Source organism: Chelonia mydas, chromosome 1 (genome assembly GCF_015237465.2).
Source record: "Chelonia mydas isolate rCheMyd1 chromosome 1, rCheMyd1.pri.v2, whole genome shotgun sequence".
Taxonomy (NCBI): domain Eukaryota; kingdom Metazoa; phylum Chordata; order Testudines; family Cheloniidae; genus Chelonia; species Chelonia mydas.
This window is the reverse complement of record NC_057849.1, coordinates 194,219,187-194,245,118: the sequence shown is the minus strand read 5'-3', so window position 1 is coordinate 194,245,118 and position 25,932 is coordinate 194,219,187. Positions and strand designations below refer to the sequence as shown.

The window sequence follows — 25,932 nt, the reverse complement described above, 5'->3', positions numbered from 1 at the left end:
TATACTGGACTTGGAAAAGGTTTAGAAAAGGGCCACAAAAATGATTAGGGGTATGGAACGGCTGTCGTATGAGGAGAGATTAATAAGACTGGGACTTTTCAGCTTGGAAAAGAGACGACTAAGGGGGGATATGATAGAGGTCTATAAAATCATGACTGGTGTGGAGAAGGTAAATAAGAAAGTGTTGTTTACTCCTTCTCATTACACAAGAACTAGGGGTCGCCCAAAGAAATTAATAGGCAGCAGGTTTAAAACAAACAAAGTATTTTTTTACACAACGCACAGTCAATCTCTGGAATTCCTTGCCAGAGGATGTTGTGAAGGACAAGACTATAACAGAGTTCATAAAAAGAACTAAATAAATTCACGGAGGATAGGTCCATCAATGACTATTAGCCAAGATCGGCAGGGATGGTTTCCCTAGCCTCTGTTTGCCAGAAGCTGGGAATGAGCGACAGGGGATGGATCACTTGATGATGACCTGTTCTGTTCATTCCCTCCAGGGCACTTGGTATTGGCCTCTGTTGGAAGACAGGATACTAGGCTAGATGGACCTTTGGTTTGACCCAGTATGGGCATTCTTATGTTCTTAAGTGGGCAGATATGCATACTATCTTGTGTATATCATGAGGATTCTACTTTCTCTTGAATACTGCTCTAAAAATTTTTTTTTATAAATAAACTCCACACTCCTTGCGACCAATATTTTACTCACTTTCCTTCAGGTATGAAGAAAAACTGTGGGTGAGGTCATTGGCTGGCAGGAAACAGGAATCTGAAACCATAAGAGACAAAATGTTTTTGTTGACAGATGTGCAAAAGAATAATTGAGTAGATTCATAAGTTTACAGTACAACACTAGGTATATCTATTAAATCTTTCTTGGATTAAATCTACCAGTAATGCTTATTCTTTGAAAACTATGTGGATTGCCCTTTGGAAAGGCAGAGTTTTGTGGTCCCCACTATGCAACAGCAATGAGCTTGTGAACTGGTTAACTGAATCATGGTAAAATCTATCAACACAATTTTAATGCCCTCCTCAATTATCTGAATGTTTTTCTCCCCTCACCCACCATAAATATAGCATTACACAACTGACCACATACATAATGGAGGGTTTTCACATGCCTTTGTGGCATCAATCAGAAGCCACAGCCAGAACCATTATGATTTTTTGGACCATTGGTCCAATCTAACATGGCAAATCCTACATTCAGGAGTCACTAAAACAATCAGGATTGTATAGAATAAAAGTAAGATGTGGGTCATCCTCTTATCAATGGGGTTACTTTTCTCTCTGGACTTTCACATTGCACAACTCTGTAAATTATGCTCAATCACAGTTATATAAATATTGACATGCATTTTAATTCTCCATCCTCACTAGAAGGCTCTCTCCATGACACTCTCTCCATCCCAGATATAAAGCTGCCAAATTTTACCCAGCCGCTAATCTCCATTCAGTTAGACCAATAGCTGTCAATGGCCATTAGTCTCCTCCTTTTTGTGAGAATGCACAAACTCAGAGTTTTAACACAGACTTCCAGATGCATCCAACCACACCATCATTATGCTGCATGAAACCTGGCACTCCAGGAAGCATGTCTTTAGGAGGAGTATGTTTAGTAATGTGTCTGTAATCATGTAAATTAAATATTTTTTTATTCTGACAATGATAAAACTATTGGATTAAAAAATCTCTCTGACCATGTGTTGTAAAATACCTTATGTGTTAGTTAAAGGCAATTTGGTGTCAATCTGCCCAAGTATCAAGAATGGGCAGTTTGTTTCTGATACTGCAACTGTGGTGCCCCCTAGAATTTGTTTTAAAGTAGGATGGCACAAAATTCTAGCCCGAGGTATTTCAGAACGATTTGCGCTGAATCACAGACCAGAGCTGCACTTGCCAGTTTAACAGCTTTCCTTCTGTTTGTCTCTCCTAGTTTTAAATAATTAGTATTAAGTGATCATGAGAAAGCATTTTGATTGTGGATGCACATGTAATTATCAGCATGTTACTTGTCCAAACATTAAACAGAACATATTAATACCTCAATCTATCCGCTAACAGGTTTTGGACCAAATTAACCCCAGCAGCTACCTGTTGTCAACTGATCCCCAGGCACCTGACAGGGGAATCACTCAGATTCAAACAAAGCCGAGGCTATGTTATTGCTGCCAACCTCAGTCCACCATTTCTGACAGGGTGGATGTGAAGGCAGACTTAATTTATAGCTGGAGCACAGCAGAAGCCCTGCCAGCTAAATTTGCTGAAGGAAGCTGCTTTCCATCATTGCACTCTCCATGTGGTGGATTTTCTATTGCTGCTATCTTAGCTTTTTACCACTGGAATTCAGAATCTGACCCCTTGTATTAAAATCACTTCCTAATTCTTTACTTAGGGGCTGGTGTCTAAAAGGAGGTGAGGGTGCTCAATACCTTGCAGGATCAGTCCCTGATTTATGCATTTGGTTTTCTATTTACAAGATGCACCTCCCCTGCACTGTAGGATAAAGCACTAAGGTTTCAACTGCAGTTTTATTTCCAAAGGTGAAGCTATCAATTCTGAATGAGTCCAAAGGGCAGCGTAGAAAAGACTTTACAAGGAATAATTTCACAGCTCTAAATGTCTATTTTTGGTGCTGTCCTATCTTCAGTCCTTCAGAGTAGTTGTGTCATCTATCTTTGCCATTATTTGTGCTAATGAGGGCCCAGTCAGTCTGAATACAGTAACTCATATTAATGACTTAATAATGCTAAATAATTCAGAGGAAGATGTAGAAGGACGGAGTTCTTAATTTTCCAGTTTCAAAGGGAAACTAAATACATGTCGTAGGTCAATGACTATTTTCACCAAACTATCAGAACCGGGATGTTAACAGTACCTTAAAACCCCCAGAAAGGATTAAAACCACATAACCACAGCTTGCAGCAGCCAGAAACCAAGTTGGCTTAAACCCGAACATCTAAGTTTAATATTTTGCTAACACAACTAAACAACTTCAAGTAGATGCCCTCTGTTCTGCCCAGTAAGTTGATATGAATGACTTGACAGCTACAGAAGCCACCAACCCCTTCGGCTTTGTAAGCTTCCAAATCCCCCTTCAAGAAAGAAAGAAAAAAACAACCCAAGACCCAATCCATATGGAAATGGGTTGCTTCACTAGCCTAAGGCCTTCCTTAATAGGAAAGTGACAAAGTATTGTTATTTGCACAAAACCCTATGGGTTTAGAAGTACAGAATGTAAGTGCTTCATAGCAATACAGAGGATGAAAGAGACTTCTCTGGTTTTTAGGATGCAACGCAGCAGGATGGCAAAACTCTCCCTTGATTCAAGAAGAAAGCTAAGCTGACCCTAGAGAAAGAAAGGAGGGTCAGTCTAGGATCACATCTCTGCATGAAACTGGGAAGAGAGTGCAGTTATCTAGAAAGACAAGCTTTGAACAGTCAAAAATAGAGAGTGCAGCTTGGCTGAAAGGATCATAGTGGGGCACAGGGCACAAAGAGTTCAGTGTGTATCAGTGGGATAAAACAAGAGCCAACAGACTTGTTACTGGGGCCCTTTTGACTCTGAGTATACAATATCAATACATAGGCACTCACAGTATCTTCTTATATAACCTAACAACAAGAATTAATGCTACAACTTGGGCTCAAAATAAGGAATCATGAAATTTTTTAGGCTAAAGCTTTTAGGGGTTAAGGTAAGCTACGCCAGGGGGTAGGGGAAGGAGGAGAAGGCCTCTCTGTCTAAACCAAAAAGAAAATTGTAATGATTTTTATTACAAGCCCCCTCCCCTCCACTTTGACAGCACTGGAAAAGTGGATTTTTATTAAACCTCCTTCCCCCCTTCACACTGACAGCACTGGAAAACTAATTCCACTTTATTCATAGAACAAAAAGCACAGCAGTGCAGTTTCCTCTTCACCTCAAACCTTTAGTGGGGTGAGATGGGAGTTCAGTCTCCATGCCCTACCCATTTTATCACTGGGCTCACCAGTCTCTCTCCAGTCCGACTGCCAACAAGCACCCAGTTTAAGTACAAAATCTGTCCACTAGGTCTGAAGGACTAAAGCTGCCAGCTCATTTCATATAGCTCACCAAAAAGCCAACAGGTGATAAGAGCAGTACAGTCAGCATTCCATAACTAATTCAGAATGGTGTCTGACTATTCTTCCTTCTTTAGAATTTATTTCAGCTCAGGTGAAGCCTTATCTTAAATGTCTGAGTACAGCTCCACTAACCACAGGAATAAGACCAATTTTCCTGGCTCTCAGTAACTTGAAAACCATTACTTAGAAATCCCTGCACTTCTATCAAAAAAAGAAACTTCCTGAAATTAATGTTCTGCAATGATTGGATATGTTGAAACAATGCTTCCTTTCGTTTCCTCAACTGCACCATTTAGAAAACAAACCCACTTACTTATTCCAAAAGAACTCACAACTCATTTTAAACACGATAGCAATACCCTACAAGAAAAAATTCTCATAAAACCCCATAGAACTCAGGAGATCTGGATTAAGAAGCCCTTTAGTTCCTAAAACAGATGAATCCCCATCCCCCATGCAGAAGGAAATGCACAATGCTCTTTGATACAGCACATTTTACCTGGCAGTTTTAACTCTTCTAGTTCAATCACTGAACGTTTAGTACCGAAGTGTTGATTAAGCAGCTTTTGTAGGTCTTCAGGGACACCTGGTTTTGGAGATGATTTTGCAAGAATATCAGAAATTTTCTTCTATAAACAAAAGTAAAAAAAAAAAAAAAGGAGATGTAAGGCATTTTCAATATGGTGTTTGCTATTTGACAATCTAACGATAATCTGTAAGAGTATGTTTCTTCATAATCTTATACAGGTGAAACAGAGTCCTAAAGTCCTTATAATTGGGCAAAACTCCCATTGCCTTCATTGGGAGTGAAAATTTCAGAGCTGGGTCCGCAGCCTGTGAAGTAAAAACAAAAACATCTTTACTGTGTACCTCTGTTATGCACTTTACTGCAATACTGGGATTTTCTCAAAGATTGTGTTGGGGGAGGAGTTGGGTGATCGGTTTTTTAATTTATTACTTTATCACTATTGCCAAGTCTCACAAATGTGTCACAAATCTTACAATAATAGGTGTTTTCTTAAAGCAACAGCTAGAGGAGTCAAGAGATTACTGAAGAATCTCAGCTCTCATTTAAATGTAAAAGGTAAACTTGCAGCCCAGTTGATTGCATAGAATAGTTTGGAAACACAACTAGAGAATAGTCTAACAGCTCAAAAACCAACAGGCAAACATTTATATGAAATGTTATTGCTTTTAAACTGATCGTGATTCTGGGGGGCCTAGTTCATGATTTCTGAATGACTGCAGTTGACAATACTGCTCTAGAAATATCAAGAATTAGGGTTGCCAATTTTGATTGGCTGTATTCCTGGAGATTTCATCACAGACATAATCATGAATGGAAGATTAATCTTTGATTCCTGAAGACTCTGGGCCAATCCTGGAGGGTTGGCAACCCTATGAAGAATACCAGGCCCTCATTTCCATCTGTTTGTTGGAGGATCTTGGCAAGATCTTTCTAGGACCTGGATGGTGATATCTCAAGAGGCTGAAACCTGAGGTACAGTTTTCAGTCTCCATCTAGGGGACAGGAGCAGGGATGCTGGGTTGTACAGCATAAGGACAAGTCAGCAGTTGAAATATCAAATGCATTATTATATATAAACACTTTGAGACCATTTTCATACATCATAAAGGAGAATGAAACTTTTTAAAAATCCTGAGCAGCCTACCTTTAACCAGCAGTCATGAAGATGATATTTTATAAATGAAGCCTACATTTAGGGCTTGATCTTAATCCCACTGAAATGAGTCAGAGTTTTGCCATGCTTTGAAGTCATAATTTCACTTTCTAAATTAATTAATTAAACGAATGACAAGGGAAGAGAACCTGGGTCCCTCTTTATTTAAATGATCTTACTGCTTTTAAAAACAAGAAATTTTCAAGCAGAGAAGGCAGCTTGGCATGACAGAGGGTATTACAATATGGACAACCCTAACAGCCAAACTGTGAACTCCTTATTCCTGTTAGTAACATGTTACTCGCTTGAGCGATCCCAGCTAACTGCTCACCAATGGGACTAAAGAGATCAGAACCTGGCCCTAAGAAAGGTCTTGAAAATTTTTTGCCCAGTCCCAAAACATTTAGGCCCTGAACCAGAACCTTTTGAAAGCACTGGGAGCATTTGCAGCGGACTTTGGCACAAGCCCTTGCAGTGTCTATGTGATTTCACTCAGTGAACAGCACTAATTCAAGTTCCATCCTGATTCGGTAAAATTTTCCTGCTGTGTAATGACTGCAAGCTGGGCCACTTTTGGGGGATGTTTTATAGAGCGTAATTATCTAACAGATAATAACCCAAGAACAACAAGACTCATTCTGCTTAGTACCACGGGATAATTGCCGTTTCACTGGCTCATTACGTCATTCACTGACTCACTCAATTCCTTCTGGAAAATTATGGTTCTCTTGAGGAAGATGCTGATGTTAACGAGAAATTCCATAACAGTCAGTTCAAGGACACCTGATCATACTCTTTTTCTTCAAGGAGCGCTCTGGGAAAATGTTCTTCACACAGGAAGTTTTATTATTTTTCTTCCAATTCATTCCAGATGCTTAAGGAGCAAAGGGTTTTATTTGACTTTATTTATTTATTTATTTATAAAAGAGAGAGTCATTAGTTTCAGACCTATATGTTAGTACAGTATGATAAATTCTTCATGATAATTATTTGACAGGTTATGTGTACAGACTTAATGGCATATTACCACTGAAAAAAAAGATCTAACTAAGCCTCTACTGTCTGCATGAAAACTGGAGGTTTATTTTAGGTCCAGTCACCCATTTTCATCATGGGACGCATTTGTTTTGGCTGCAGAGAAAGTGACGTGGTTATTAATGCCAGAGCTACATTTAAGGCAAAATCCTCCCATCTGCTGGGGTGTGTGCAAGGTCTAACATGAAATTAAAACCCTGTGTACCTGCTCTGTGAGACAGCTCAGCATTTTAGTCTGTTCAGAAAGAGAACACACTTTGTGCTATATAATCTCCACCAGGACTGTGGAGGGTCCCCCTGGGGACAGGCATGGGTCATGGTCAGAAGGTCAATACATAGCATGGACCCCAGTAGCTATACTGTGGGGAGAAAGGGGACCAAAGCACTACTGCTCATGAAATGCAGTAAATGCTGCAGCCTGGCTGCAAGGATGGGATGGGGTGATTCTGTCTCCCCCAATGCTCTTTCAATCCCTGCATTAATTTCTTCTAGTCAGCTTTGGACACAAGGTTGTAGTTGGGTATGTAGGTGTGAAGCAGGTATTTGACTGGAGTTGAGAAAGGTTTCTCTTCTAAGACAGAGTTGATTTTCTCTCTTTCATAAAACTGCCTGCAATGTTATGGTCCCAGTACACTACACCAAGGGAAACAAGCTTCTAAAACCATTTAAAGGACATCACTGGCATTGTGCTACCCTGAAGCTGACATGTCTTATAAAAGCAACTGCACCCTGCCAGCCCCTGAAGACCATTTGTGTTGAACTTTTAGTTGGGCGGGGGGGGGGGGGGGGGGGAGGGGGAGGGTGTTTCCAATACCTTCCTTCTCCTTTTTCACCTTCGCAGTTGCTTTCTTTCTTTTTCTCAGGACGAGTTAGGAAAACATTCCGCAGGCTGCAAAGCACATATTGTAAAAGAGATTCATCATGAGAGAGATTATTACCCCAAAACACCACAGAACATGATGATGTGGGGGCAGAATGTTGGCTACAAAGATTCAGGATACTGACAGAGAAAAAAAATATGTATAGGTTTGGGGTAAAACTCTGCCTTGTTACCAGTGGTGTAAATCTGAAGTAACTTCTGGAACTACTTCATATTCACACTGGTGTAACAGAGAACAGAGAAAAAGCACAGAAACCTGAAGCTGTACGAGTCATAGGCACACCGTTATCATCCGGTTTACAGCATGTTTAATACAACAACAAAAATCATAAGGAAAAAGCAAACAGAGCTTTCAAAAATTAAATACATGTAATCTCTATTATTGTGTGAGACAATCATTCTAACTTTGCCAACAGGCCTTTGTAATAATTGGGACAACCTGAACAACCAGCTGGTGAACTATACCCGTACAGATAGGAGAGAATAACTTGAAATAATGATTTTTCTGTATTTCTGATTTCCTTTCTTTTATGTTTATAATGTAACATTTTTTCAAGAAATGTTTTCAAATTTTGCTTTGTGCTGTTCCTTATTTAATACCACGAAGACTGGCTTTTAGTCCACGAAATGTCTCTTTGGTTCATTTCTCCACACTTGTATGTGTTTAGGATGATCAGTATATGAGCACTCAGTTTGTAAAGGTGGCAAACGAGAGAGATCATGTCCAGAGGTCACAAGAAAATTAAATATAGTGGCAGCTCATGTACCATCAATGGTATATGCACAACAGTTTGAGAACTGCAGGCGTAGCTGATAGCTGGGTATTATTAATGGGGCTTAGTCCAAACAGCCCCTAAACCCTGCCACTATGAGTGTGACTCTCATATGGGCAGCATGTGTTAAGATACTAAATTAAAGCCAAATCATCTTCCTAACTCTGGCCAAGATTATAAATGGAGCCAGGAAAGGGAAATCTCTCTCTCATCCATTCCCCACCTCTCATCTCAGTTCCAGCAGGTCACAAAGTTTCGGATCCATTATCTGTACTGTTATCACTGTTGTAAGAGAGACAAGGTAGGTGAGGTTATATCTGTTTGGTGGAAGCTCTGTGTATCTCAAAAGCCTTGTAACTTCTACCAACTAGAAGTTGGTCCAATAACAGATATTACCTCACCTACTTTTGTCTCTCTCATATCCTGGGACCAAAAGGGCTACAAACAACACTGCAAACAATTATTGCTGTAAGTTACTTCCATTGTGGTAGCATCTCCAGGATCAGGAGACCATTGTGCTAGATGCTGTACAAATATAATGCCCAGGCAACTCACCTCCTTGTTCCTGTGAGTTTAAGTCTTTCTCTTCTTGTCCAGACTCCCATTTACAGCCCACCCACAAGACTGATTTCTACCTTGCTGGCCCAAACAGTTTGATGAGTTTCTGTTTTTCTCTCCCCCCTCAAGATGTATGTGTCATAGCTCAGGGCAAGTGCACCTGTATTTTTCCCCTTGTGGTGAAGCAAGAGCACGCAGTCTAGGCTCCTGGATTCTCAGCTGGATTCTCTACCTTTCTTAGGAGGAGACTCCAGTCTCTTTCCCCTCTGACTGGGGGTTTTGCAGGCTGCACAGTTCTTTGCCCACACTGTGAATTCTCCAGCAAGTTCAGACTGACTAAGCAGGCCTGCTTTGACTTCTCCTTAGAGGAAATAAGCAGCGTAATTGCCCACAGGTAGAAGGTACCACACAGCTCTTCATGAGCAAGCACATTTATTTTTAAGCTAATCTTATTGAAAACATTAGAGAAAAAACATATTAAAACAATAAAAAACCTACACACATGTTAATAAGCTTACCAGAGATCATCCTAAGTCCAGAAGGGTTCTGGTAGGAGTCTGTCCTTCAAAACACACACAGGAGTTTTTCTGTGGTAACAGGTTCATAATACCTTTTGCTCAGAACAAGAACACCCAGGGATCTGTGAGTCACCCCATTATACACTTTGGGCCTTTGATTTTGGGACCCTGGGAACAGTTAATCAGCAGACAAGGAGTTTCTCCTTGGGACGTAGCTTCGAAAGGGTTGGATCGGAGGTGGGAATTTGCATTCCCCTCCTTCCCGGTATTTCCTATGAAACCTACTCAACTAAATTTTTTTTCTGTTTGGCCCATTGTTAAGAGTCCTTTGAAGCTCTCATAACAACTTCCTAGGGTTGACATTAAGTCATGTCTCCCCTTTAGAGATCATAGAATACCAGGGTTGGGAGGGACCTCAGGAGGTCATCCAGTCCAACCCCCTGCTCAAAGCAGGACCAATCCCCAATTTTTGCCCCAGATCCCAAATGGCCCCCTCAAGGATTGAACTCACAACCCTGGGTTTAGCAGGCCAATGCTCAAACCACTGAGCTATCCCTCCCCCCCAAAGCAGATACACATACAATCCCACAATTAATACATAAACATTTGCATTTTTTAATACAATGAACTCCCATTGTTAAACTTAATTCAGTAAGGTTTGTCCAGGATATTGCAGGAAATGGCCATATCTGTCACCAGTATAGACTATAGCTTCTCTCTCCATTGCTAGTCTTCCACTGAAACGTGCACAGAACCATTATTTTTAACGATTTTCCACTGAAAACTAGCCTAGACTCATTTACAATTTTGTTCCACTTAGCTGCACAAGACTCCTTGGCAGTGGAGCCGTGTAGGCCTGGTGAGCTGATGAGCCCAGGAACACAAGTACAATTTATTCAGACACAAACTACTCCACACCACATATAACTGAGATGTTTGCATAAATCTAATTACAGTGAATGGCTGTAAGCTTATGTGTGTCCTTTGTTGATGGTTTGGAATCTTCAGTAGTTTAAGCATCTTATCAAGACTGAGCTTCAGACCCTTCTGCAAGTATTGTTTCTCCTACTCTTGCTCATTCAGCAGCTTTTTGCAAATTGCCATTAAAAAAATTATTTGCATTTTTTCCTTCTGAATTGTACTGTGCAGACAACCCACTGATTTTGACTTGGCTCCATGTACTCTGCATATTTTTGTGCTATTTTTATATGGAAGTTTTAAAAATGCAGAAAAACAGGAAATTTGTGCTGAGACCTTTGATTTATGAAATGAAATGCCATGAATTTCATGTTTGTTAATCACAGACAGAACATAAAATGTTTCCTGTATTATGTTTCTAATGCAACATCTCTGCACTCGCCAAGTTACTGAAAAACCAAAATGTAAAGTGAAAACATTCTTGTGTCTGAGAGAGAAAGAGTGAAAGTTTACATTCCAATTAAGCCATCCACTGAATTTGGGAGTTACTGACAAAATAAACATTTCAACCCCCTGCTTTAAAATAGAGACAAATTATTCTTTTCATTGTGGGTCTGCAGACAGTCTATGAATTAATTGAACTATCAAAATAGTCTGTGGACTGAAAATATATATGTTAATAATTCCATTAATTTCTCTCCTGACTGGTTTCCATACACCAAGGCCACAACAAAATAGCTTCTGGACTGTAGATTAGACAGGAGTGAAGTGGATTACATCTGCAATTTAATATGCACCAGAAATGCAAAATTCAAGTGAAATACAAACATTAAAATTATAGGCACCTCTGTAAGCATATTGGATTAGAAAACTTTCTTGCAACAAAAAAGCTGTATGATATTGTAATGAATTTGTGGCCTCATGACGCCACACACCATTGCCACATGGAGCGTCATAGCTGCTGTGGGGCTAAAGCTCAGAACCCTCCTGCTCCAAAATCCAGGCTTCTACTCCTTAAACTAAATGAAGATCTCTGTTACCAGCACATGTCCTAGGCCAGGGGTTCTCAACCTTTTTCTTTTCTTTTCTTTTCTTTTTTTTTTTGGGGGGGGGGGGGGTGGGCGGGCACTCAGGCAAGGGTGTAATTTGACTTCTATTTTGGATGGGCACGGGCCAGCGGGGCTTGAGTCAGCTTCACATGGCAGGGTTCATGGAGGGAGCACCACCTCCACCCCATCTCACCTCAGCAGGCCACCTACCAGTCTGGGTTGGGTGGCGGGAGGGGCAACCAAAAATTATAACTCAAAGGTGGGGGGTTCAGCTCAAAAAGTTTGAAAACAGCTTAGGGTGCAGGAGGAGGGGTAGCTAAGGGCTGTGTGTGGGCCGGGAGGTAGCTCAGGGTGCATAGAGGGGGGTAGTAGGGGCTGTGTGTGGGCAGGGGGTAGCTCAGGGTGCAAAGAGGAAGGTAGCTCGGTGCAGGGAGGGGGGTAGCAAGGGGCTGTCTGTGGGCAGGGGGGTAGCTCAGGGTGCAGGGGGGGTAGCTCAGGGTGCAGGGAGGGGGGTAGCTAGGGGCTGTCTGTGGGCAGGGGGGTAGCTCAGGGTGCAGAGAGGGGCTGTGTGTGGGCAGGGGGTAGCTCAGGGTGCAGGGACAGCAGTAGCTAGGGCTTATGTGAGGGTGCAGAGAGGGGGATAGTAGGGGCTGTGTGGGGGCAGAGGGTAGCTCAGGGTGCAGAGAGGGGGGTATAGCGCAGGGAGCAGAGAGGGGGATAGCTAGGGCGCTGTGCAGGCAGGGAGGTAGCTCAGGTTGCAGGGACAGGGGTAGGTAGGGGCTGTGTGGGGGTAGGGGGTAGCTCAGGGTGCAGAGAGGGGGTAGCTAGGGACTATGTGCAGGCAGGGGTGTAGCTCAGCCCTGGTCTACACTAGGAGTTGAGGTTGACCTTAGCAGCATTAAATAGATTTAACCCTGCACCAGTCCACATGACGAAGACCTTTTTTTTCGACCTTAAAGGGTCTCTTAAAATCGATTTCCTTACTCCACGCCCCGACAAGGGGATTAGCGCTAAAATCGGCCTTGAGGGTCGAATTTTGGGATACTGTGGACGCAATTAGACGGTATTGGCCTCCAGGAGCTATCCCAGAGTGCTCCATTGTGACCGCTCCTGGACAGCAACTCTCAACTCAGATGCACTGGCCAGGTAGACAGGAAAAGGCCCGCGAACTTTTGAATTCATTTCCTGTTTGGCCAGCGTGGCAAGCTGCAGGTGACCATGCAGAGCTCATCAGCAGAGGTGACCATGATGGAGTCTCAGAATCGCAAAGAGCTCCAACATGGACCGAACGGGAAGTTTGGATCTGATCGCTGTATGGGGAGAGGAATCCGTGCTATCAGAACTCCGTTCCAGTTTTCGAAATGCCAAAAACATTTGTCAAAATCTCCCAGGGCATACAGAGGCCATAACAGGGACCCAGAAGCAGTGCCGCGTGAAACTTAAGGAGCTGAGGCAAGCCTACCAGAAAACCAGAGAGGCAAACGGCCGCTCCAGGTCAGAGCCAAAACATGCTGCTTCTATGATAAGCGCCATGCCATTTTAGGGGGTCTCAGCCACCACTACCCCAACCGTGTTGTTTGACTCCTTCAATGGAGATGGACGGCAACACGGAAGCAGGTTTTGGGGACGCGGAAGATGATGATGATGATGATGATGATGAGGTTGTAGATAGCTCAGACGCAAGCAAGCGGAGAAACCGGTTTTCCCCGACAGCCAGGAACGTTTTCTCACCCTGGACTGGAGCCATTACCCCCTGAACCCACCCAAGGCTGCCTCCGGACCCGCCCAGGTGGAGAAGGGACCTCTGGTGAGTGTACCTTTTTAAACAGTATACATGGTTGAAAAGCAAGTGTGTTTAATGATAATTTCCCCTGGCATTCACGGCCAGTACAGCTTACTGGAGAAGTCTGTTAACGTGTCTGGGGATGGAGCAGAAATCCTCCAGGGACATCTCCATAAAGCTCTCCTGGATGTACTCTCAAAGCCTTTGCAAAAGGTTTCTGGGGAGGGCAGCCTTATTCCGTCCACCATGGTAGGACACTTTACCACGCCAGGCCAGTAGCACATAGTCAGGAATCATTGCAGAACAAAGCATTGCAGTGTATGTTTGCTGGCGTTTCAAACAACATCCGTTCTTTATCTCTCTGTGTTATCCTCAGGAGAGTGATATCATTCATGGTTCACCTGGTTGAAATAGGGTGCTTTTCTAAAGGGACATTCAGAGGTGCCCGTTCCTGCTGGGCTGTTGCCTGTGGCTGAACAGAAATGTTCCCGCTGTTAGCCACGGTGAGGGGGGAAGGGCTAGTCACGTTGGTGGCAGGGGGAGGCAAAATGCGACCTTGGAACGAAAGCACATGTGCTATGTATGTAATGTTAACAGCAAGGTTTACCGTGAAAGAGAGTGTACCCATTGTTCTATAAAATGTGTCTTTTTAAATACCACTGTCCCTTTTTTTTTCTTCACCAGCTGCATGTGTTTCAAGGATCACAGGATCTTCTCCTTCCCAGAGGCTAGCGAAGATTAGAAGGTGAAAAAAACACATTCGCGATGAAAATTGTTCTCTGAGCTCATGATGTCCTCCCACACTGACAGAGCACGACGAATGTGTGGAGGCAGACAATGTCAGAGTGCTAGGAAAGGACAAAATGACCGGGAGGAGAGGTGGCGGGCTGAAGAGAATAAGTGGCGGCCTGAAGAGAGGTGGAAGCTGAAAGGTGGTGGGCAGCGTGATGAGAGGAAGCAGGATTCAATGCTGAGGCTGCTGGAGGATCAAACCAATATGCTCAGCGTATGGTTGAGCTGCAGGAAAAGGCAGCAGGAGCTCAGACCGCCGCTACAGCCCCTGTGTAACAACTGCCCTCCTCCCCAAGTTCCATAGCCTCTTCACCCAGACGCCCAAGAACGCCGAGGGGGCCTCCGGCCACCCGGCCACTCCACCCCAGAGGAGTGCCAAGAACAGAAGGCTGGCATTCATAAGTTCTTAAAGTTTTTAACTTTTAAAGTGCTGGTGGCCTTGTTCCCTTTCCCCCCTCACTACCTCTCCCAGGCTACCTTGGCAGCTATCCCCCTATGTGTGTGATGAATTAATAAAGAATGCAGAATTGTGAAGCAACAATGGACTTATTGCCTCTGCAAGCGGTGATCAAAGGGAGGAGGGGAGGGTGGTTAGCTTACAGGGAAGTAGAGTGAACCAAGGGGGGTGGGGAGATCATCAGGAGAAAAAACCAGAACTTTCACACCATAGCCTGGCCAGTCATGAAACTGGTTCTTCAAAGCTTCTCTGATGCGCACCGTTGCCCTCCTTGTGCTCTTCTAACCGCCCATGGTGTCTGCCCTGCGCGTAACCAGTGGCCGGGTGATTTGCCTCAACCTCCCACCCCGCCATAAACCTCTCCCCCCTTACTCTCACAGATATTGTGGAGCGCACAACAAGCAGTAATAACAGTGGGAATATTGGTTTCGCTGAGGTCTAACCGAGTCAGTAAACTGCGCCAGCGCACTTTTAAATGTCTAAATGCACATTCTACCACCATTCTGCACTTGCTCAGCCTGCAGTTGAACAGCTCCTGACTACTGTCCAGGCTGCCTGTGTATGGCTTCATGAGCCCTGGCGTTAAGGGTAGCTCTGGGTCCCCTAAGGATAACTATAGGCATTCTCAACGTCCCCAACAGTTATTTTCTGGTCTGGGAATAAAGTCCCCTTCCTGCAGCTTTTGAAACAGACCAGAGTTCCTGAAGATGCGAGCGTCATGTACCTTTCCCGGCCATCCCACATTGATGTTGGTGAAACGTCCCTTGTGATCCACCAGTGCTTGCAGCACTATTGAAAAGTACCCCTTGCGGTTTACGTACCCACCAGCTTGGTGCTCCGGTGCCAAGATAGGGATATGGGTTCCGTCTATGGCCCCAACACAGTTAGGGAATCCCATTGCAGCAAAGCCATCCACTATGACCTGCACATTTCCCAGAGTCACTGCCCTTGATATCAGCAGATCTTTGATTGCGTGGGCTACTTGCATCACAGCAGCCCCCACAGTAGATTTGCCCACCTCCAAATTGATTTCCGACTAACGGTAGCTGTCTGGCATTGCAAGCTTCCACATGCCCTTTTGCCACTCGCTTCTCAACTGTGAGGGCTGCTCTCATCTTGGTATTATTGTACCTCAGGGCAGGGGAAAGCAGGTTCACAAAGTTCCATAAAAGTGCCCTTACGCATGCAAAACTTTCGCAGCCACTGGGAATCGTCCCAGACCTGCAACACTATGCAGTCCCACCAGTCTGTGCTTGTTTCCCGGGCCCAGAATCGGCATTCCACCGCATGATGCCCACATTGCCAGGGCCCATGCTTTCAGAGAAATCTGTGTCCATGTCCTCATCACTCTCGTCACTGCGCTGACGTTGCCTACTCGCCCGGTTTCGCTTTGCCAGGTTCTGGTGCTGCATATACTGCTGGATAATGCGTGTGGTGTTTAATGTGCTCCTAATTGCCCAAGTGATCTGAGTGGGCTCCATGCTTGCTGTGGTATGGCGTCCTGCACAGAAAAAAGGCGCAGAATGATTGTCTGCCATGCCCTGACGGAGGGAGAGCGACTGATGACATGGCTTACAGGATTGGCTTACAGGGAATTAAAATCAACAAAGGGGGTGGCTTTACATCAAGGAGAAACAAAAACAACTGTCACACAGAATGGCCCCCTCAGGGATTGAACTCAAAACCCTGGGTTTAGCAGGCCGATGCTTCAACCCAATGCTCAACCCCACTGAGCTATCCCTCCCCCGGTATTTCAGGCAGGACTGAATCTCCATTAAACTTTTCAAGGTGCACCTGACAGACCTCACCTGAAACGATGTCGGACGTTGATTTCACGGAGGGAGGAGGGAGCAAATGAATACAAAACAAATCTGGTCTATCTCTTGTTTTGATCCACTCCATCTATCTTTTACATCTTTGGCTGGCAGCAGACGGTGCAGTAGGACTGCTAGCCATCCTCATCTCCTGCCTGCTCGGCAGAAGATGGTGCAACAGGACTGCTGGCAGGACTAAAGAGAATGACCTGGTCGAGTCACTCCTATTTTAGTCCCTGCGCCCATATCTGCCCAGGTGCTCCTGACCGACCTTACCAAGGCGGCCAGGAGCACCTCGGACATGATGACGATGGTTATCAGGCCTATTGCACCGTCTGCTGCCACAAGGCAATGGGTTGCTGCTGTGTAGCAATGCAGTACCGGGTCTGCCAGCACCCAGGAGAGGAACGGTGACAGCGAGCTGAGCGGGCTCCATGCTTGCCGTGGTATGGCGTCTGCACAGGTAACTCAGGAAAAAAGGCGCGAAACGATTGTCTGCCGTTGCTTTCACAGAGGGAAGGAGGGCCTGACGACATGTACCCAGAACCACCCGCGACAATGTTTTTGCCCCATTAGACATTGGGATCTCAACCCAGAATTCCAATGGGCGGCGGAGACTGCAGGAACTGTGGGACAGCTACCCTCAGTGCAACGCTCCTGAAGTCAATGCTAGCCTTGGTACTGTGGAAGCACTTTGCCGAGTTAATGCACTTAATGCCCTTAGAGCATTTTGTGTGGCGACACACACAATCGACTATATAAAAACGATTTCTAAAAAAACGACTTCTATAAATTCGACCTAATTTCGTAGTGTAGACATACCCTCAGGGTGCAGGGAGAGGGGTAACCAGGGGCTGAGGGCAGGCGGGGGCGGGGGGGGGGAGAAGTGTAGCTCAGGGTGCAGGGAGTATGGTACTAGGGGCTGAGTGCTAAGAAAGCTCCCCTGCGGTTCCTGTTCTTCTGCCAGCCATGGAACCGGGTGCCGAGGCACCGTCTGCGTGAGCAAAGAGGTCTGCGAGCTGAGGAGCAGCTTCAACCCCCTGCACCAGCAGCAGCAGGAGACGAGGGAACGCCGCAGCTGCCTGCTCCATGGCACCAGCCAGAGCAGCAGCTGTCCTGCACTGCCCGTGCCCAGCTCCAGCTTCCCGCCTCCGACCTGGCCAGGGGCGGAGAGAGGAGGTGGAGGGGTGTGTATGTAGCTGCCCCTGGACTGCCCTGCTCTTGAAGTGTAATCTGGGGGGAGGCAACAACCCCATGCCTCCCAACTCTGCCCGTGGGCTCAGGGCTTCTGCCCGTGGGGAGCACCAGGGCTCGGGGCTCCGGGATTCAGCCCTGCTGCTCCTGGCTTCAGCCCCGAGGGGGACACCGGGGATCAGGGCTTCAACTCTGCAGGTCCTGGCTTCAGCCCTGCGGGATGGGGCTTGGGTTTTAGACAACGGGCCTGATGGCCCTCCTGAAAGAGTTCACAGACCCCCTGAAGAACCGCTGTCCTAGGCCACAGTTAAGCAGTCTAATTTCATCCAATAGGAGACAGTGCTACATGTACAGCAGCTTATTCTTTGCAATGACTTTTATTTCATTTTAAATGTTAAACTGTAGTTAGTGGTGGCAAAAGTTGCTGTACTAACAGCCTTGAGCGCCTCTGTTTATCTGCAGCACAGATACAGGATGGGCAATGGTAGCGTACGCCTCCCCCACATTCCTCAGCCAAACAGCCCCCATCATGACCAGGAGATGGACAGACGTTCTCTGTCCATGGCACATTCAGTCCTTGGTGCCTCTGCAGAAACCACCAAATAAGGTGGCAATAAATGCTAATGGTGTTTCTGACACTTGTCCACCACAAGCTGGAATGATACTACAAGCTTACTTCACCTGTGCCACTGGATACCCATCATACAGTTAGAACTTCTAGCTACTACTGACCTGGGCCAAATTGAAAACTGATGACCTAAAGCAGAAAGATTCTTATTTCATTCCTAATCCATTATATCCATCCAGTTCACTCCCGTGTATGATACTTTGAAGGCAACAATACTAGGAGACCTTTTAAACTCCACAGTGTGTTATGGATGAATCTTCTTTCTGCCTACTTGCCAGTTTAGTCAGTGAGTTTGCTGCATCTTTTATTATTAAGCACATCCTGCAAGGTGCTGAGCATCCTCAATTCCTGTTGGTTTCAGTCGTAGTTGAAGGTGCTCAACATTTTACAAAACTGGGCTCTAAAAATGTCCATCACCTGGGACCCAATCATTCCTCCCTCAAGTCTAAGGGCCATTTCAATGAGGGCAGGTTCTGATTGTCTCTCTGGGTGCTGTACAATATTTAAATCATAAACTATAAGACTCTTCAGGCAATGTCAACATTAAAAGACTGGCACATCACTTAGCCCTACACCACTGCACCGTCACCTGACTCAAGCCTGGGGAAAGAGATGGGCTCTGCGCCCTACTATACCTGTATAAAATGAGACTAAAGTTATTGAAATTTCTTAAGATTGGAACCTAATAGTTTCCAAATAATGCAGGCAACACAGCAGTACTAAGCTAGAGATCAGGACAGTAAGTGGAGAAATGCACCGTTTATTTAGGGTGAAAAGGCCTGATTTCATTATGTATTATTATCTCTATGATCAATATAGTCATAAATCTTACCAACCTGTTTTCTTTTCTTTGACGCAGCAGGTTTGGACTTGGAGTCTGAGTCAGGCTTTGCTGGTTTACTTGTGTTAGTTGATTTTTCCATTTCTTCATCATCAGAAGGATCTGAGAAAAAACGCAGTTTTGTTTTTTTTTAAACACACCTCTCAACTTTCCATTAGAAAAATGTACAACAACAGTGATAATAGCTTCTATTGGGAGGAAGGTCACTGTAACATCATGCCCAGTTTATTTACATGAAACAACTTCAGCAGCAAGTAGCATAGTTCCAAAATACAAGTGACTGAAGATTACTTCCATAGTCACTCTTAATATTTTCAAGCCTCTGCTCTATAAGACAATCTATTTTTCTATCTTTGTGGAATTCAGTGAATAACCTGCCACCTGTAGTATTATTAATAGTAATTTACAACCCCTCCAAGAAATCTCAATCTCGGTTAGCAAAATGCCAAAAACATATTCATTCGTTGTTTATTAACTACAGTTCTACAAGTTTAGTTACATTGCTCAGCTTTATTTCAGACAAGTAAAAGCACGACCCTGATCCATGGCCCAAGATTTCCTATGTTCAGTTGTGGACCAATCCTAATAAAGCACTGCTAGATCAACAAACCAGCGACAACACTACTGCTAGGAAATAATAATTTTTAGACCATAGGATTGCTGGGAAAACATCCCTTTCTTGATAGGTTTCTTGGCATTTCTCTTGGAAGAAGTCAGCTACTCCTCCCCCCACGCAAGACACAAGATTTGCACTTTGAGAAAAAATACCTCAGACTGAAAGTCCAAACTGCTTTATTAGTATTAATTACTTATAAGAGTAAGAATGTGAAACGTGGTGGCATGTTCTATTCTATAAAGATATATATATATTCAATGATGTGTATAATTTTAGGCCATGGGACTCTTATTAGTGATGATTAGGGAATAGCATCATTCCCACACGTAAAACAGAATGACCAGAAAGCTAAAAAATGCTGATGTTTTGAGAAAAATAATATGGATCAAGGAACATTCTGAAATTTTTTTTTTTAAGGGAAGCATTGGGAAGAAAGGCCATTCAAAGAGGTAACATTTCCATTTCACGCAGATGTCAAGTTAACCTAGGAAAGCAGTTGAGATGCTTTTATTCAACTGCAAAAAACTTTCTGATGTAGACCAAATTACTATCTATAATTATTCCTCTGCTAACTGTCAGAAACTTCGTCCTATCAATTTTAATGATTAAAAGTGACTAATTCAATTTCTGAATCAAATAATTTGGGGGATCTTATTTTTTCTGTTCCTAATATGTATTGACAATAGTTGAAATCTCCTACATTCTGAGCTTAGCAGTAGCCTGTCTAAAGATTTTGCTATTTATTTGAAAAATATGAACAATATGATACTTTAAGCATCAAACTACAGAAGACATGCCCATTCACTATTATGTAAAATCCGCGTGACCACCAGCAGTAAGTACTTACAGACTCAAGAGATTAATAAAGAGAGAGACAATGAACTGTATTTGGTACTTACTAACTCACTGTGATTTATTTATTGAAAAATGAAGCATTGGAATGAAAAAGTCTATATAGTCCTCACTCTTCCAGAGATGCAACAAGGCACATTAAAGTTTTGCAATGGAACTTTGGAGATTTTTATAAATGGATTTCTACATATCAACACAATAATTTGGAATCACATGGGAAAATCCTAACATGACATAATGGTTATCAATGATTTTACATATTTATCCCAGGAGACTATTACATTCTAAGTTCCATGCTTTCTCACATTTTGGAGAATTTTGAATTACAGTAAGTATCCTAAAACTGGATTTTGAGAGCTGCTGAGTTTAAAGTTTGTGAGCTTGATAGCTAGTAATGGAAGAAAAAAATCAGTAAACACTCTGTAATAGATTGGATACCATCTGTCATGAAATCATATTGGATACAGATTTGATTATGGAAAACTGTAATCACTCTAGAAGCAGGATGGGGACTGAAAAGGAACTTTGTTTCCTCTCCCACACATGCAATGGCCCCCTCACTGAGAGGGATCTATCAACATGCTAATGAACTTAATTCAGATCAGAACTGTGGGCCAAGAAAGAACAGGGATTCATTTGCCACCTATGAAGGATCACAAGAGATTTTGAAATCCCAGGAGGAAAGTGAACAAAACAAAACCCTAATATTGCAGATCTAGGGTGGTGATGAAAAACATCTCTTGCCCGGCGCACTGAGTCAAAGGCCCAAGGGAATGATCTGCTTGTCCCAAAGGGTTGTTAAGATAATCACTTTATTATGAGCAGGAACTATGTACCGAAAATGAAGTAACCAAAGTTTCTACTATTCTGTGTAGCTTCAGCCTGCAACTGCCTTGTTCGGGGTTTCTCTGTTTTTGCCCCAACAGAAAGGGTTTCACAGGAAATTGATGGTAGTATCTAGAGTCTGCAGGAAGTGTGGCATCTCTCCATTCCCTGGAGGACTTAGTCTACAGCACATCTTCCCTTTTTTAAATTTCCTGACTGAACTAACAAGCACTATAAAACAGTGGTCACCAACCGGGCAATCGTGATTGACTCGTCGATCCTGGAGACTCTCCTAGTTGACCACAATCTCTAGCTGCTAAAAGTCCAATGGTGCAGTGGGGCTGCCGCTAAGGCAGGCTTGCTCCCTGCCTGCCCTGGCCTCACGCCACTCCTGGAAGTGGCCAGCACGCCCCCATAGCCCCGGGGGAGGGTAGGGGTCTCCCTCTGAGTGCTGCTCCTGCCTGCAAGCATCACCGCTGCAGCTCCCATTGGCCGGGGAACTTTGGCCAATGGGAGCTGCGGGGGCGGTGTCTGCAGAGAGGGGCAGCGTGCAGAGCCATGTCCCCGTCCCGTCCCCCCCGCCCCGAGGCCACAGGGGCGTGTTGGCCCCTTCCGGGAGCGGCATGGGGCCAGGGCAGGCAGGGAGCAAGCCTGCCTTAGCCCTGCTGCACCGCCGCCCGGGAGCCGCCCGAGGTAAGTGCCACCTGGCTGGAGTCTGCAACCCAACCCCCAGCCCTGAGCCCCCTCCCGGAGCCAGCACCCCATACCCCTTCTTGCACCCCAAACTGACTTAAATCTTAAGGTTGCTTAAACACAACTCTAACACATCTCAATCTGCTGTATTGCAAACTCTCTTTAGGCAAGTTCTTGCCTGTAACAAGCTGTTCAATCTCATGCTCAACAACAGGGTCACAGTTTGTGAATTGTTTTCAGCTAGTATGTCTGCTCTCACTTCATTTGTCTCGGCCAAGTTTTCAGGTATCTTGAGCAGATGCGTACAATTCCTTTGTAAGATTTTGCCTTTTCCTCTGTGATCACTGAGTACAAGTGAGGTGACCCCTCTTTGACCACTGTAGCTTGGACTGGCCAGCGTCCATCTTGCCAAATTCTCACTTTGTTTTTTAACTGTGGAGGGTCCTTTATTGTATTAGTTCGGTTGTACTTTCCTAGTTTTCCCCCTCACTATCAAACACTTCTTAATCATCCTTTCCAATGTCCCATACCTGATAATCAAGTATTTATATGTCTGTTGTAGAAGAGTTCAGTGGATGACTTTCCACATTGCAGCAGTGTAGTGCTATAGCTGAGTACTGCTAAGTATGGATCTTCTCTTGCATCCACTGCTTTTTTGAGCAAGTTCTTCAGTATACATAGTCCACATTCAGATAATCCACTGATCTCATGATATGTGGGACTAGATGTCTCATAATGAAAACCATACATTTTACCAAAGTCCAGGAAATCCCTATTCTTGAACTGTGGTCCATTGCCACTTCTTATTGTTCTTGAAATTCCATGATGTGCAAATCAGATTTACTATGCCTGACTACTGGTGCTGCTGTGGTATCTTCCAGTGTGTTTACTTCTGGGAAATTGGGTAAGCAGTCCATTATAAATACGTGATCATGTCTTTTCAAGATGAATATATGAATTCCAACTTTGTCTCATAGAATCTCAAGTTGTTCACATGGTACCATTGTTTTTTTTCAGCTGAGAATCTATATTTTTGACATGTTCCACTCCCGCTCACCATATTTTCAATGTCACTGTTCATCTGTGGCCAGAATAAAATTTCTCTACTTCTCCCTTTTTGATTTGGTCATTCCCAGGTGCCCCTCATGTATCTGTTCCCTTCTCATCTCTGTGGGAACCACGATCCGTGTTCCCTTCAAGAGCACTTCTGAGATCACTGATAGGGAATAGGCAGGTGGGAAATGTTTTTCCCCTCCTTTACTTATCACTTGTATCTCTGCTTACATCATTTTATCTTTAGCCTAAAAATACACCATGTGACACTTATATTCACATATATGTTAACTGCTTGTTCCAGATCATCAGGCTATATATTGTCAGATGAAACATATGATCTTGACAATGTGTCTACCCTTACTAAGTGGCATCCAGGTTAGAACTCCAGGATCATATCATGCTTTTGTAATTTCAAAAGTAGTCACTGTATTCTTGGTTATGCTTCTCCAAGTCCCTTTTTGTGTACTGCAATCAATGGATTGTGACCAGTTTCTGCTTTGAAGCTATGACCACAAAGGAAGTCATGAAATCTTGTACATTCATACACCAGACCTCCTGTCTCTCTTTCAATTTGTGCCTATATGTTCTCTGCAGCTGTCACAGCCCTAGACGCATTTGAGACTGGCAACCAATCAGTTCCATGACAATGAAATACTACTATTCCCAGCTCTCCTTTCAAGGTGTCTGTGGAGAGTTTAATGTCTTTCAGTCAGTCAAAAATTTGCAGCACTGGAGCTGGTGTCAGAATGTGCTTTAAATCACATTAGGCATCTACACTCATTTGGTGACCTTGTGAAATGTCTTAGATGACTTGTGTGTGTGGTAAAGGCAGGCATGTATTTGCTGACATAATTCAACACACCTAGCAGCCTTTGAATTATCTTTCTATCTTCAGGTCTCAGTATGTTCAGTATTGCTCCAATCTTTGATTCACTGGGCAAGATTCCCTTGGAGGTCAGTCTCTCTCCCAAGTAAGTTATTTCCATTGTCTGAAATTGGCATTATTCACCTTAAGGTTATGAGCTCTCACAATTTCCAATACTTTCTTCAGTTGTTCCTGATGTTCAATGGCAGTGCTGCCCCCAAATTATTACATCATCAGTGTAGACTTTCACACTTACTAATTCCTCTCACATCTGGCTCATTGTACGGGGAAATACTTTTGGAGCCGAATATAGTGTCTTGGGAAGTAGTTTGTGCCAAATGGGTTGAAAGTGCAGATCTTGGAGCTCTGAGCATCTGAGGGGATATGTCAAAATCCAAATGAAGCAACTAGTTTGCTGAATAATTTGGCTCCTGCTATCTCAGACAACAGTTCACTTTTTTGAGGCCAAGTGGAACTTTTCTCTTTTTACGTTTTTGTTCACTCCTTAGGGTCCATACACAGCATACACCTCCTTTTCATTAAGGAGTGAACCCAATTGGTTGGTTCTTCTATTCTCCGAATGATACCATTTACTGTCATGTTTCACAGCTGTTCTTTTAGCCTCTTTCTTAAGGCTTGTGGAACTTTTCATGCAATATGTAATTAATGTTATTTACCTTCTAGAAATTGGAGTTCTTCGAGGTGTGTTGTCCCTTTGGGCTATTCACTGTGGGTGCACATGCGCACCATGCATCTTAGACCATCAGATTTTCAGTAGCAGTGTCCATAGGTCTGTGTCTGCATCCTATGCTTCTTTGTGCTCTGAAGTGAGGGTATCATGGGAGGCATAGACGGACCAACTCTAGTCCCTACTCTACTGCAAATCAAGAGATGATCCAAGTGGATGGGAAGGAAGGTGGGCAATAGAATACCCATATGGACTAAACATCTCAAAGAACTCCAGGTACTATAAGGTAAGTAATCTTTCTTTCTTCTTTGAATGCTGGTCCTTATGGGAATTCACTGTGGGTGACTACAAGCAGTACTCACAGAGGGTGGGGGTGAGGATGCATGTTGCCCCACCGATTAGTGAACCAAAGGAGTCATTCAAGGATAAGCTTGAACAAAGGTATAATACTTAGTGAAAGGTGTGAGTGAAGCCCCAAGTCACTGTTCTACCAATCTTTAAGAGAGATGCCACCGAGGCAGTCTGTGCTCCAGTTGAGAGTGCCCTGACACCCTGAGGGGAAGGGGCTTCCATAAGCTCATAGCGAAGGAGAAGGCACTGGGAAATTGATTTTGAAAATCTTTGTGAAGAGACTGCCTGACCGTCCATTCTCTCAGCAATGGAAACAGACCATCTGAGAGACTTTCTGAAGGGCTTTGTTCTTACAAGTAGAAAGCTAGAGCTCTGTGGTTGTCCAGGGAGTAGAGTTTCCTGTCTTCCCTCTTATTGTGAAGTTAACAGTCTGGTTCAGGTGAAAATCCAAGGGGACCTTCAGGATGAATTTGGGATATAATCTCAAGGTCACTTTATCCCTGTGGAATACTGTTGGTCTTCCATGAGAGCCAGAAGCTCCCCCACCCTCCTTGCAGAGGGGATTGCCATTAGGATGGCCACTTTAATGGAGAAGTAAAGAATAGAACAGGAGGCCACAGGCTTGAAAACTGGGTGCACAAATGACAAAAGAACCAAGTTCAGGTCTCAAACAAGTGTAGGTTGTAAGATCGGGGAGAATGTTCTTATGATACTTTTCAAGAACTTGACTGTCATGAGATGGGAGAAAACTGAGCATGATGGAAAACCACCAGGGGATGGAGGGTGCTGATGGCTGCCAGATGCAGCTGTTATGAACAGAGGGGAAGGCCCAGCATCTTCAAGGAGAGAAAACAGTCAGACTCTTCTGTAGGTAAGTTATGGTGTTGACAGCATAAGCGGAACTGCTTCCATTTGGTGGCATAGCACTTTCTTGTAGAAGGTTTCCTG

At 44.0% G+C, this 25,932-nt stretch overlaps 1 protein-coding gene across 3 annotated transcripts in view; it reads right to left on the bottom strand.

Moving 5' to 3' along the window:
- CMSS1 (cms1 ribosomal small subunit homolog) overlaps positions 1–25,932 on the bottom strand; it is a 361,068-nt gene that overhangs the window by 15,633 nt on the left and 319,503 nt on the right. For all 3 annotated transcript variants that reach the window (XM_043538602.1, XM_037908344.2, XM_043538603.1), the window contains 3 exons: positions 19,034–19,140; positions 4,616–4,745; positions 716–775 (listed from right to left, as the gene is read on the bottom strand). In XM_043538602.1, coding sequence (XP_043394537.1) covers positions 716–775; positions 4,616–4,745; positions 19,034–19,120 — 277 coding nt within the window. In that variant the 5' untranslated portion in view covers positions 19,121–19,140. The remainder of the gene's footprint in view (positions 1–715; positions 776–4,615; positions 4,746–19,033; positions 19,141–25,932) is intronic.